This window comes from Nanorana parkeri, unplaced genomic scaffold, assembly GCF_000935625.1.
Source record: "Nanorana parkeri isolate BGI_ZX_2015 unplaced genomic scaffold, ASM93562v1 scaffold61, whole genome shotgun sequence".
NCBI lineage: Eukaryota > Metazoa > Chordata > Amphibia > Anura > Dicroglossidae > Nanorana > Nanorana parkeri.
The window spans coordinates 1,262,805-1,275,315 of record NW_017306329.1 but is presented as its reverse complement, the minus strand read 5'-3'; the positions used below and the strand labels follow the sequence as shown (position 1 = coordinate 1,275,315).

The 12,511-nt window shown below is 43.2% G+C and overlaps 1 protein-coding gene across 1 annotated transcript in view; it reads right to left on the bottom strand.

Moving 5' to 3' along the window:
- The window catches only part of FECH (ferrochelatase), a 32,150-nt gene that overhangs the window by 7,898 nt on the left and 11,741 nt on the right, over positions 1 to 12,511 (bottom strand). The window contains exons 4-7 of the mRNA XM_018576234.1: positions 11,295 to 11,450; positions 5,794 to 5,939; positions 4,277 to 4,383; positions 2,814 to 2,912 (exon numbers count right to left, since the gene is read on the bottom strand). Of these exons, the coding sequence (XP_018431736.1) occupies positions 2,814 to 2,912; positions 4,277 to 4,383; positions 5,794 to 5,939; positions 11,295 to 11,450 (508 nt within the window). The remainder of the gene's footprint in view (positions 1 to 2,813; positions 2,913 to 4,276; positions 4,384 to 5,793; positions 5,940 to 11,294; positions 11,451 to 12,511) is intronic.

Genomic DNA, 12,511 nt, shown 5'->3' with positions numbered 1-12,511 from the left:
CATTACATCCCAAGGCCATATTCACAAACCTGCGTTTATAGGACATTTTTAAACCCTAAATGCATTTAATAATTTTTAGTCCCCATGGGCGTATGGGGGGAGGGGGGTCATATACATAAAAAATCAGGAAAGCCTAAAGACAAGTGTACAGCTGCCCATGTACATCAATGGCTGTACACAGTCTTCGGTCAGGGCATATGTTTTTATGCATACGCGAGTTTATAAAAGTACCGTCGTATACCCGCTCTACAGCTACAGGTCTATGGGTGGCTGTACACAGCACCTGTGGCTTCCCAGGCAGGTAAATACACCCCAATTTTACGTGCATGGCCCCCATTCTCCTGTGTACATGAGGCCTTAATGGTAAAATTCACATTTTGTGTTTAGATGCCTTCAGGTACATTCTGTATTTAGAGAGAATAGAGATCTCCTGTGTCTAAATAAACCAAATTCAGAATGCTCATGTGAATGAAGACTAAAATATGCCCAAATGAGCCCAGACTTCATTCTCTGCCTTTGTTCTTTTGGGTGCCAGTGAAGGTGGACCTAGTATCAGTAACACTTTCAGGTATTTATTACCTATCACAGGGGTCATAGTACTCCCCCTGACAATACCTTCACCTGTTTTTCTCTTCAGAAGGATGGCACCATCTTTGTTCTGGCAACATCCAGGTTCACTATGTACTTCTTAGACTAAGATGCCTGTTCAGAGGTGACACAATCATGTAAATCCCGGTACCTATGCAGTTCTTGACTGTGTTCGGAAATGGCCGACACAGCTACAGCCACTGCTTCAGCCCCTCACTTTGTGACTTGTTACAATGTCACAGTCTATCTGTAAAAAATGAATCAGTGCAACTGCACTCGCTGTATTTTTCTTGAAGTTTCGATGGTCATCCGACTAGCTTTCTCAATTCGAAATGGAGAAAGCTGGTTGGATGACCAGTGAAATGTCTTCAAGAAAAATAAATACAGCAAGTCCAGTTGCCTTCATTTATTTTCTACAGATATACCATGACCTGGATGAATGAGACCCTTCACAGACAATGTTAAAGTCTGATCACTGGGGGAGAAGATACTGAGGAAATGCTTCCTCCTGCCCAAACCATCTCACCCTAGGCAAAGTTAATGACCGCAGTTTAAGGCCTGCTTTTTAAAGGGGAACTAAAGTCTTCAACTACAAAACACAGCTGTCAGGTAGGCTTTTATTGCATAGGTGAATGTGTATGCATCTTCAATAAAAGCAGCTTTCCTGCCAGCCAGCAATGTTTCTACACTCAGCCAGGCATGCACAGCTCAGTGCAAATTCTCAGCATGCCTTTGGTCCTGGAATAACTTAACGCAGTAGTTGCATCATCCCAGCCAAATAAGATGGCTGAGGATGCTGAACACACTGGGCTAAGAGGTCAGCAGCAGCGACAGAGCAAGGAGACAGACTCATTGCTGGAGGCTGGCACATAAGGCTACCAAAATGTAAAAGTATGCGGTTTATAATGCACGTTATGGAAAACCCCCCGAGGACCAGCAGCCATGTTTAGTCCCGTTAAGATACTGAAAACAGAATGATGAACTGAAGAATGCCGGAGCAGGGGTAACAAAGCTAGGACTCTGGAGCTAGAAGCCATCATGTGAAGAGCCCCAGTTTTGTAGCCTCCTGAGAGCTACAAATTCTCTTAAAAAAGGACTTCAGGATGTATTCAAATTAACCCTTGCAGTGAGACTACTCCCGCACTGCAAAGATTAAGTGCTCATTTTGGTCTAGGAGTGAAAAACAAACAAAGAGGATACACCCACCCGATCTTTGGTTTTGCGGCAGTGACCGCTCACCTCTCACCCCCTCCACTCTGGCGGTGGTATGTCCCTCGGTGTCATCAAGTCTAATGGACCGGCATTGAAAAATGTTGCCCTTAGGGGGTCAGGGAGGAATTTTTTCCCCTCTATTGGGAGCAAATTGGACCAAATTGAACAAAAATGTAGCTTATTTGTGTATCACTCGGCTGTAGATCCTCAAATCATCTCTGAATTGGTACTGACATTGTCCTTCCTTCTGGAGGGGGGCTACTTTTGTTCCCCACGGTCCCTGTGCGTGTGTGTGTGTTGTAAAGTAGCGGTGACTACTTCACAACACACACAGGGACCATGGGAAACAAAAGTAGCCCCCCTCCAGAAGGAAGGACAGTGTCAGCACCAATTTAGAGATGATTTGAGGACTTACACAAATAAGATACCTTTTTGTTAATAGTTAAGGTACCTGAATGTATTTTTTAGATGTAACTCCTGAGTTTAGTGTTACTTTAAAATAGCATTAGATATAGATGTAATCAGCACACCAGCACGACAGAAACTCGTAAGTCAGTGCAAATCCATTTACATGTCTACTCTGAGCCTGATGAAGGGGACCCTGCGCTTGATATCCTGAGTGGCATGTATCAAATAAATGGATTTGCACTGACTTAGGAGTTTCTGTCGTGCTGGTGTGCTGATGACATCTATATCTAAAGTTGTTCTGTGTGCGGCGCCATCAGCTGTCATTTCGAGTACCCAGTAATATTTTGGGATTTCCGGTAAGAAGTGCTACAAGATTTAGGACATTTGCACTTTAAAATAATAGTGACCACTGGGTGGCAGTAGAACAAAGAATCCTTACCAAATCAATCTAATATTTCATTCGGTAATAAAACAGTTACATTGTATACATCAGAGGGCACTCACACTCCTTCACACACACTAGACTAAGTCCTAGAAAATTAATCTTTTATATTTATACTTTAGATAGATAATATGGCAAAACAATAGCAGGTAGAAAGTCTTACTGTCATTGGCAAAGAATGGGCAGAAAACAGAATGACCACGTCTCCTCTCTTGTCCTCCGGGAACATATTCAGCTCTTTCTGGATATGGTCGGCAAAACACTGAAATCAAATGAAACATCAGGCAGAAGGTTAATGATCTGTGAAAGCGGAGTGTACGATGACCAGTGTAGATATATATGAAAGTGGCTGGTGCCAGCCGGATGCAAACCCATCATAATCCTGGGCAAAGCAAACTGCGCCAATGTCAGATACAATGTTTAAGCTGAAAGTTGGATGTCAGAATGATCAGATGATCCACTGACACTTCCTCCTACTCATGTTACTGAGTGTCTGTACCTCAGTACGCACATGGACCAAAAGGAGGAGTCTGCAGGAGCCAGAGCATTGCAGAATGATCTTCTGATCGCAGTTGCAATGTGTTACTGGCTCCAATGCAAAAAAATAATACACGCTCATTTTTAGCCTTTGTGAAGACGTCTGCATTATAAGTTTGTTCTAAAAGGTGGAATTTCCCTTTGAAACTACTTAAAAATCCTAGCTAGTTTCCCCCTATGTAATGTTAGGGAGGGGGCTGTGTGAACTTATGTTTACCAAAATGATCCCCCATTTGTAATGTGCTGGCAGATCTCATTACCAGTTATCAACTATCTGAACACTGTCTGTCCTAACAAAGGGTTAAAGTCTTAGAAGCCTTCTAAGTTAATGAAAGGACCCTCAGTACGTCCCTCAGTTTGTTTCTCTACTTTCAAACTGCTCAGATTAGCCTGGAATCTGCACAAAGCGCTTCACCAAAGATCTAAAAATGTAAAAAATATATTTGTAGAAATGATTGCTAGATACGATGAGTGAATGGGAACACAAAACAAACACATAGAGGGGTTTTCTCAGATTTGACTCCTACAGTGCAAATACACTTTAAAGTGACACTGAACTCAGGAGTTAAACCTTAAAAAGGCATTCAAGTACCTTAACTATTACCAAAAATGTATCTTATTTGTGTATCACTCGGCTGAAGATCCTCAAATCATCTCTGAATTGGTGCTGACACTGTCCTTCCTTCTGGAGGGGGGCTACTTTTGTTCCCCATGTTCCCTGTGTGTGTTGTAAAGTAGTCACCGCTCCAAGCTCGCTCCTGTGATGGACTACAATCTCAATACAAATGAGTAAACTAAACATGAGATTTTAGTCCATCACAGGAATGAACTTGGAGTGGTGGTTACTTTACAACACACACAGGAGCCATGGGGAATAAAAGTAGCCCCCCTCCAGAAGGAAGGACAGGGTCAGCACCAATTCAGAGATGATTTGAGGATCTACAGCCGAGTGATACACAAATAAGATTCATTTTTGTTAATAGTTAAGGTACTTGGATGCATTTTTAAGGTTTAACTCCTGAGTTTACTGTCACTTCAATCTAGAAGGCTTTCCGGAAAACTCAGGTTGACGTTGGTGCTGGTTCTTACCTGTATGAGGAGAGGGTGTGTTGGCCATCTGTCTATTACACTCCACTTCATTGTGGGTTTCACCCCCTTGGAATTATAGTACCGATAAATGGCATTCAGACTGCTACCTGCCCACACATGGGGAATATTCAGTTAGAAACCGAATGAACACATACAACGATACAGACAAAAGACCTAATTCACACAGAGAACACTCTAGGATAAGGATCCCGGTTCTTTTTTTAAAAAGGTAATTATTTTCAGCTAAATCCAACGAGATTTAAAAATCCTTATATTTTGCTTTCCCTGCCCCCCCCCAATTAACATGCTAATGAGATTTGTTCTCCTTTATTCCTTGTCCCCCCTCATCAATATGATGAGACCATTTTTAAATATACTCTTTGTTTATTCATTACATACCTTTTTTTTTAGGCTAGGTGGCATCATCACTGGGTGTCAGTGCTTCTCCATGCAATCCAGGCAGATGGTGGCTGGTGGGAGGGACAGGCAGGGTGCTGTACATAGCACAGCATTGAACCCTGCCTCAGTATTCCTATCAAGAGCCCTCAGCCCCAATGCAAGGAAGGGGAGGAGTTATGTAAATATCAAAAGCCTTGATGGGTGAATGTCAGTCTGGAGGAGTGTAGGTCTTTCCAGGCAGGCTGCATATGCATGCACACTACCCTTGGTATACCTACATGTGATGCTGAGGCTCCATAATTGTAAAAAAAACTGAAACCCAATGAATGAAAGGGGCGGACCTCAGGCTGGCGAAGTGTTAGATGATGCCAGGAAATGAGGCGGGCTCTATCTAACTGGCTGCAGCTTCTAATGCACATTATGAGAAGCTCACAGCGTGCAGTGAAATCTAGTATGTAATGAAGGTAGAAAAATCTTTAAAAATTTCATTATCATATTAATAAGGGTGGGGGAGGGAGGAAGCAAAGAAAAAAAAAAAAAACATAAGCAGATTAAACCTAAGCTTTGATTGTGAAGTTTGGAATTCAGTAATGCTTTAAAATCCCTAACAGAATGAAGCCTAATTCCAAAATAACAGATTGGAGCCTCCATGTCTCAATCCCAAAATGTAATAACCCCGTCATTCTGATATTCTAACAAAGTATATTAAAAGACAGAATTACACCCGGTATGGGCATTATTCTAGTTAACTGGGTGCAGTTCACAAAACACATAGGGGCCAATTTATAAACCCTTCACACAGCTCATCCATGTGCGAATGAGAATTGCCACTAGATGGCGCTGATAGGCAGAGGAAATCCCTCCATCTAGTGGCCATACAGCGTTGTAAATGTCATTCTGAGCCTGATGTAGGGGACCCTGCATGGCCCCGAAAGCGCTAGTTCTTGAATGGCTATGTTCCTTTAATAATGGACTTTTGCTTTTGAATCAATGGTGTGCTGGTGACATCTCTACACTTTCGGGTTATAAATCAGCCACACAGTAAACTATGTTGTGCTACCACAATAGGCGCAAGCGACAATACACCGGCTGTGCCGAATGGCGCGATGAACGCTTACCGGTGGTTGAACAGCTGTACTGAGGATACTGCGTGAAGGCGATCGCCCTCTCTACACCGTCACTCTCCATTTCTTCTATCGCGGCTTCAGTTAGCGGATTGACGTACCGGAAACCGATGTAATATTTATCATCGCATGACAAAAGTCTTGCGATGGTCGTAAGGTGTATGGGCAATTGATCAAAACTGGAGCAGCTGCGCACTGCAACCAATCAGCTTCTCTCTTCAATTAAGATATGAAAATGAAAGAGAGAAGCTGATTGGTTGCCATGCACATCTGCTCCAGCTTTTGCTAAATTCCCCTTTAAAATGTGTAACAGAAGAGAATAAAAAGCAGGTAAAAATCAGTGAACCGGCAGCGACCAGACAAGAAACAGGGCTGTGTCTAAAGTATATCTAAGCTCAATAACAATTGCAAGTTACCAGTCCTTACATGTGGTGGCTGCATTTGTTTTTTTCCTTTTATTTTCACCTGGTGATCATGCCAGTAACACACTTCCTGTCTAGGGTGACAACGCTTACTTACTGTACTGTGTTTATGGAGGAGCAGTGTTGTCACCCTAGGATAGTAAGTGTGCTAAGAAAGTATTTTGCTATATCTGTTTAATAAGTGCAAAAGAAAATTGCGCTGATCCCGTCATAAATCTAGTACTGTCCTGTGCACTCTGCAGTCTTATCTCAAAGAATATCATCAACACTGCTCGGCTCACAGCCTGTGGACTACAGAACACCTCCCGCCATCCTCTTCTCCATAACGTTTCCATATAATTGAAAATACTCATTTGCAGATTTAAGACCAAAAGGTTTCTGGCAGGATCAGCAAGGTCAAGGATTAGGGATACTAGACTGAGGATTTCTGGCGGGATCAGCAGGGTTAAGGATACCAGACTGAGGATTTCTGGCAGGATCAGCACGGTTTTTCTTTTGCAATTATTAAACAGATATCAAAATACTTTCCTAACGCACTTCCTGTCCTAAGGTGACAACCCTGCTCCACCAAAGATGCAGTATAGTGAGTGAGCGTTGTCAGTCACCACAGGACAGGAAGTGTGTTACTGGCACCGGAACACAAGACATATCAGTGCCTGTGTTCCAGTCCGGTCAGAAAAAATGTTGCATGCACTATTTTCTCTGACCGCACCAGAACGCAGGCACTGATGTGCCACGCCTTCCGACGCAGGCGATCGCACTGTGGCTGGAGGGCGTGGCTGCGGGACCATTGACTTCAATGCACTGCCATGCATCCCTCCCACCCCAGAACAAAGTGATCCGGCAGGAATGCTATCCAGTGCGTTCCGACACCAATCTGGCAGGAACGCACTGGGGCTGGTGTGAACTAGACCTCAGAATTTAGCTTGATTCCTGTTAATCGGCGGAAATTGTGTATGGCCAGCCTTACACACACACGATCAACTGCGGTCTGTAGCAGAAGACAAGCAAATGCTTCTTACAGCACAGAGCGGGAATCTATGACTAGGGAAGATCCTGAGGTCTGACTTCAGCCCTTCTATACTGGAAACTTCACAGTTCATTTTTTCTGAACATCCTCCTTAAATGGGGCCCCCTCCCACCCCAGGCGCCATAGCCATGTAGTCATGCAGCTATTTCAGTGTCAGTATGGTGCCAGGAGGGAATAAAGGAGCACAAAAGGGCTTGGCCAGCTAACAGAAGTATAAAAGACATTTATGTCTGTGAAGGTTCTCATTCATCCAGGTCATGGTATATCTGTAAAAAATAAGTCAAGGCAACTGGACTTGCTGTATTTTTCTTGATGACGTTTCACTGTTCATCCAACCAGCTTTTTCAATTCAGAATGACTTGTACAAAAAAAAAAGTAATTCTGAATTGAGAAAGCTGGTCGGATGGCCAGTGAAACGTCTTCAAACAAATACAGCAAGTTCAGTTGCCTTGACTTACTTTTTACAGATACAAGAAATGCATACTCCTATATACACAACATATTCCTCCCAGTATGCATGGAGATTACTGAATTACACTGACATACATATGTAATCTGTTGTAAAAGTCGTACCCGCCCCTCATTGTGCCATTCTCCATAAACAAGATGATTCTGAAAACTCCCCCTTCTCTTCTACTGATAATGATATTTTCTACCACTGCAGGCAGCAAGGGAAAAGGCACGTCATTCCCAGCACTTACTGCTGTACCCAGTGTATATACAAATGATATTACATAGAAATGAGTACAAACACAGATTCAGAAGAGCAAATAAGAAAGGACTGCTCTACTTCCTCGTTCCATCTGGGCCACCACAGAATTCCAGTGGTAAGTAATGACTCCTGTCCACCCATAAGCCACAAGGCGATCTAGGAAGATACCGGCACATGACGGCGAATCCTTGCAAAACTTTATTTATTATAACAGCATGCCAATCCAAACATGATGATCACTTTGGTGCGTTTCAGCCTGTACAGCCTAAATCATGATTAAGGCCCCATTCACACTGAGCGACATGAAAATCGCGCCATTTTGAGCGATATCGCGCAACTTTTTCCTATTGGGCTGTATGCAATCAGGAGCAATATCGCTCGAAAAAAGGGTCATGTAGGAGCGACAAGCTACCAGCGACGAGCTACAAGCGATATTGAGCAACGAGATGTGAACAGCTCCATTGAAATGGATTGGAGAAGCTACATAGGGCGATATCGCGTGGAAATATGAGCGATATCGCTGCAAAAATTGCGCGATAAATCGCTCAGTGTGAACGGGGGCCTAAGGCCACATAGGCTGAAACATGTCAGAGGGATCACCATGTTTAGAGTTACATGCCATTTAAAAAAATAAACGTTTGCAAGGATTTGCCGCCATATCCCAGTGCTGGATTTGTATACTGTTTTAGGGTATATGCACACCAAAACTGGAAGGAAATTGTAGTCAACGGAGGGTGCGTTGACTTGCAATTGCACCTTCTGATTTCCTTCCGATCCATTTTTCAATGAACTGGAAGGGCACCAAAAAATTAATGGATGTGAATGGGGCTAGTTCACCCTAGATCTCATACCTTACGTTACATTGAAAAAAAAAGTAGTGCATGTTCTACTTTTTTTTTTTTCCTTCAGTGCAACGTAGCGCAAATGGAACAGAGCGGTGCGAGCTAGCCCCGTTCAGTTTTTCCAATGCCCTTCTGTTGGCATCCGTTGAAAAATATATTGCGACACAACGGAACCGGTGTTCTATTGAGATGTCCAACTTGTCGAAATTTCCAACTCCCGTCAGTGCGCCTATGCGGCCAACCAGGAGCAGGATCACGTTCTCTAATTTGCGTTAGCGCGCCTGCGCGGGCACCCCCTGGCCCAAGCACTAACGCCAGTTGGAGAACTCGATGAGGATTGCGAGGCCGCACAGGCTTACTGACGGCAAATGGGGATGTCAACGAGGCTTGCAAAAATGCCACGGCTGGGGCGTGCGCACTAGCGTCATCTCGTCGAAGTCTCCAACGGATGTGACGTCACGAGTTGGAGGTCTCGACGAGTTGGCCATTTCGACAGAACACCGGCGTGAATGGGCCCTCAATGAATAAACTTTTGCAAGGTTTAGCTGTCCTGTACAAGTATAGTATCTTCCCATATCATGTGATGAGGCTTTTGCCATCTTTTAATATCGTTTACAAATTTTGCCTACACAACCCTTTTAAATGATTACAGTAACACCAATGACATGACCAAACCATGTGCTCCGTGGAATCCCCTAATCAGCAAAAAAAACGTCAAAGCGAGGGAGAGTTAGTGAATGGCTATCTTATCATCACAGGAGGTGTACGTAGGGTCCCTCCCTGTTACTACTTACAAACCAGTTGCCCCCATCCAGCCTATGCTACACTATCTCTCCTCACAGTTGCAACATTGCCATTAAACCTCTGCTATCTCAAAGCACAGCTCTGCACAGAGGAGGGTGGCACCTCTATATGATGCCAACGGATTCACTGAAGAAGTCTTCCATTTGAATTACAACCGCAGAATATTCTTTTAAAGCCAAGAGCTGATGATATGACATAATATAGCCAGTGAAGCCGCCTACCTACAGGTGCCTGAGCATTACCTAAAAGGCAAATCATTATCTCTTTGCACCCACAAATCCTGTTCTATGCTTTATGAAGACAAGCTTCTACGAAATGTAAAACAGAACTGCTGCCCAAAATATCAAGATACAAAAGAGAGCCAATTAAGGGCTTTGTTCACCCCAAATGTGGTGCGTTCCGGAGCGGTAGCTGCTGGAACGCACAGCAATCGCGCACTAAACTTCCACCTTGGTTCTGGGGCGGGAAGGGGGCATGACGGTGCATTGAAGTCAATGGCACCGCACCGGCTCACATACAAGAATGCTCCTCTACATGGGTACCCAAAATTGACTCAAACCATTGGAATATAGAAAGGAGCACCAGACTAAAAGATGAAAGATACTAGAACATTGTTCATAAATTAGTTATATCAAACAGCTTTCGTTGGGGGCTAAGACACTCCCACTTCATAAGGGGTACAAAAAAAAACTTTCAAACATTTTTCAAAGGTTGAAAAAAAATGTTTTTGGTTTTGGCCTGACAAATGTTTAAATTTCGGTTTTGGTCCATCTCTAATAATAATAATGTCTGGTGTATAGTCATAATAATAATTCTCATAAGCCATGATATGTAGTGTATATAGTAATGTAATGGATATAGAAATAGACATATAGATTGTTTTATATTTGTTTCTTTTTATTTATTTTTTTACTGTTAGAGGCTTCGGGGTAATATTAGAGTCTAAACAGACCCCTGATATTTCCCTTTTAAAACACAAAAAGAGATTGAGCACACAGAGTCCTCTATCTCTTTTTCTGCAGCCCCATCACTCAGTGCACAGGAACCTCTCAATATAGAAGCTTCCTTTTCATTCACATTCTGGAGATAGTAAACCATTACTATCATCCCAGGCGTGAATGGACAGAAGGCGTCTGTACTGAGCTGCTTCCTGTTCATTCATAAAGCGAGCAGATACTAAATATTTACTTAGAACAGGAAGTGATGTAGGATGTTGGGTGCCTGGATGAAAGTACTAAGCAGCTAGGTTCTGCTTCCTGTAGGCATTCTATGCTGTAACAGATAAGAGTACTTTTACCAATGAACCCATCATCTACCCCCAAGGCTTTTCCTATTGCTGCTAGATAAAAACCATCCTGCTTTACTCTACTCAACTTGACTGGGATCAGACAGTGTCTTCCCCGGGGTCCTCCTAATCCATACTGTGATCCTTCTTTTTAACAGGAGTGTGGTTCGGAATACAGACACTACTTCCTACGAAGGTTCAGTGTGCATGAGCACCGCTCTACATATGGGGACTGGAGTACACAGGTGAGAAGGCCAAAGCTGTGGGGGTGGTGGGCGTGGGGAGTTTGATTTTTGAACACACTTATACACCTTTTTAGTTTTTCATTGGATTATGTCTTTAACAGTCACAGGAAAGACATTGGTTTCTATAGAAAGAAAAGAAAGTGTGTTGTAAATACACAATACCTGTGACTGGGGACAGTTCATCCAGCAATTTCACCATGCCTTCTCCTTGCTGGGCTGTCCACTTCTTAATAGGGGAACCACCTCCAATTTTTCGGTATTGTTCTTGAATTTTCGGCGTTCGCCGTTTGGCAATAAAAGGCCCGAGTTTACTTGAACAAAAAGATGTAAATTATTATTATTATCCAGGATTTATATAGCGCTGACAGTTTGCACAGCGTTGTACAAAATAAAAGGGACACAGTAGTAACAATACAATTCCATACAAGAGGATTAAGAGGGCCCTTCTCTATGATTTTAATACTGTAGAATAAATACATTTTACTTTCTTTATAGCCAAATATTTTATCAAATGTATACTTATTCTATATCTTATAACAGTTGGGGGTTCCTGGTCCAAATCACGGTCAGAACACTATATGCAAGGAGTTTGCATGTTCTCCCTGTGCTTTTGTGGGTTTCCGCCAGGTACTCAGGTTTCCTCCCACACTCCAAAGACCTGCTGGAAGGTTAATTGGCTCTGGTCTAAATTGGCCCTCATACATATGCATGTGAGATAGGGACCTTAGATTGTAAGCTACTTGAGGGCAGGGACTGATGTGAATGTGCAACTATGTACAACGCTGCATAAATTGTTGTCGCCATATAAATACCTGTAATGAATAAATATTGAGTTGTGTCTTGTCCATGGGTAGAGGGTGTTATATAAACATATGCAGTCCCAGCATTCCTGTTACAAAGTTGGTTGGTGGTGCAGCTTATATACATGCAATATGCACAGCACCATCAATTGTCCTGTTCCTGTGGAAGGGTGGTGAGGCAAGCCCGATTCCCTCACCTCAGACCTGCCAGAAGGTCTATTGACATGCAGCACACAGGAATATTGATTTTTATTTATGCAGTTAGAAGTAGTCATTTAGAACTGTATAGTCTCTAAACAAATCAGAAGTTCTCTGCAAGAGAAGAAGTATTATACTCACCTCTCTGGTGGCCTGCGACTCCTTCCTTCCCTTAGTTCCAGCACTGCAGCTTCTATCAGTCTCTCTGGCATTCAACACTTCAGAGGGAGTGTCGAATACCTGCGTCCGCCGCTGTGCACAAGTAGCTTCCTATGACGCATTTGTCACAGATGGGTCCTGCAGTAACGCAGGCTAGGAGAAAGAAACCAGCATGCAGCGGGGGGGGGGGGGGGAGGGAGGGCACCCAATCATCC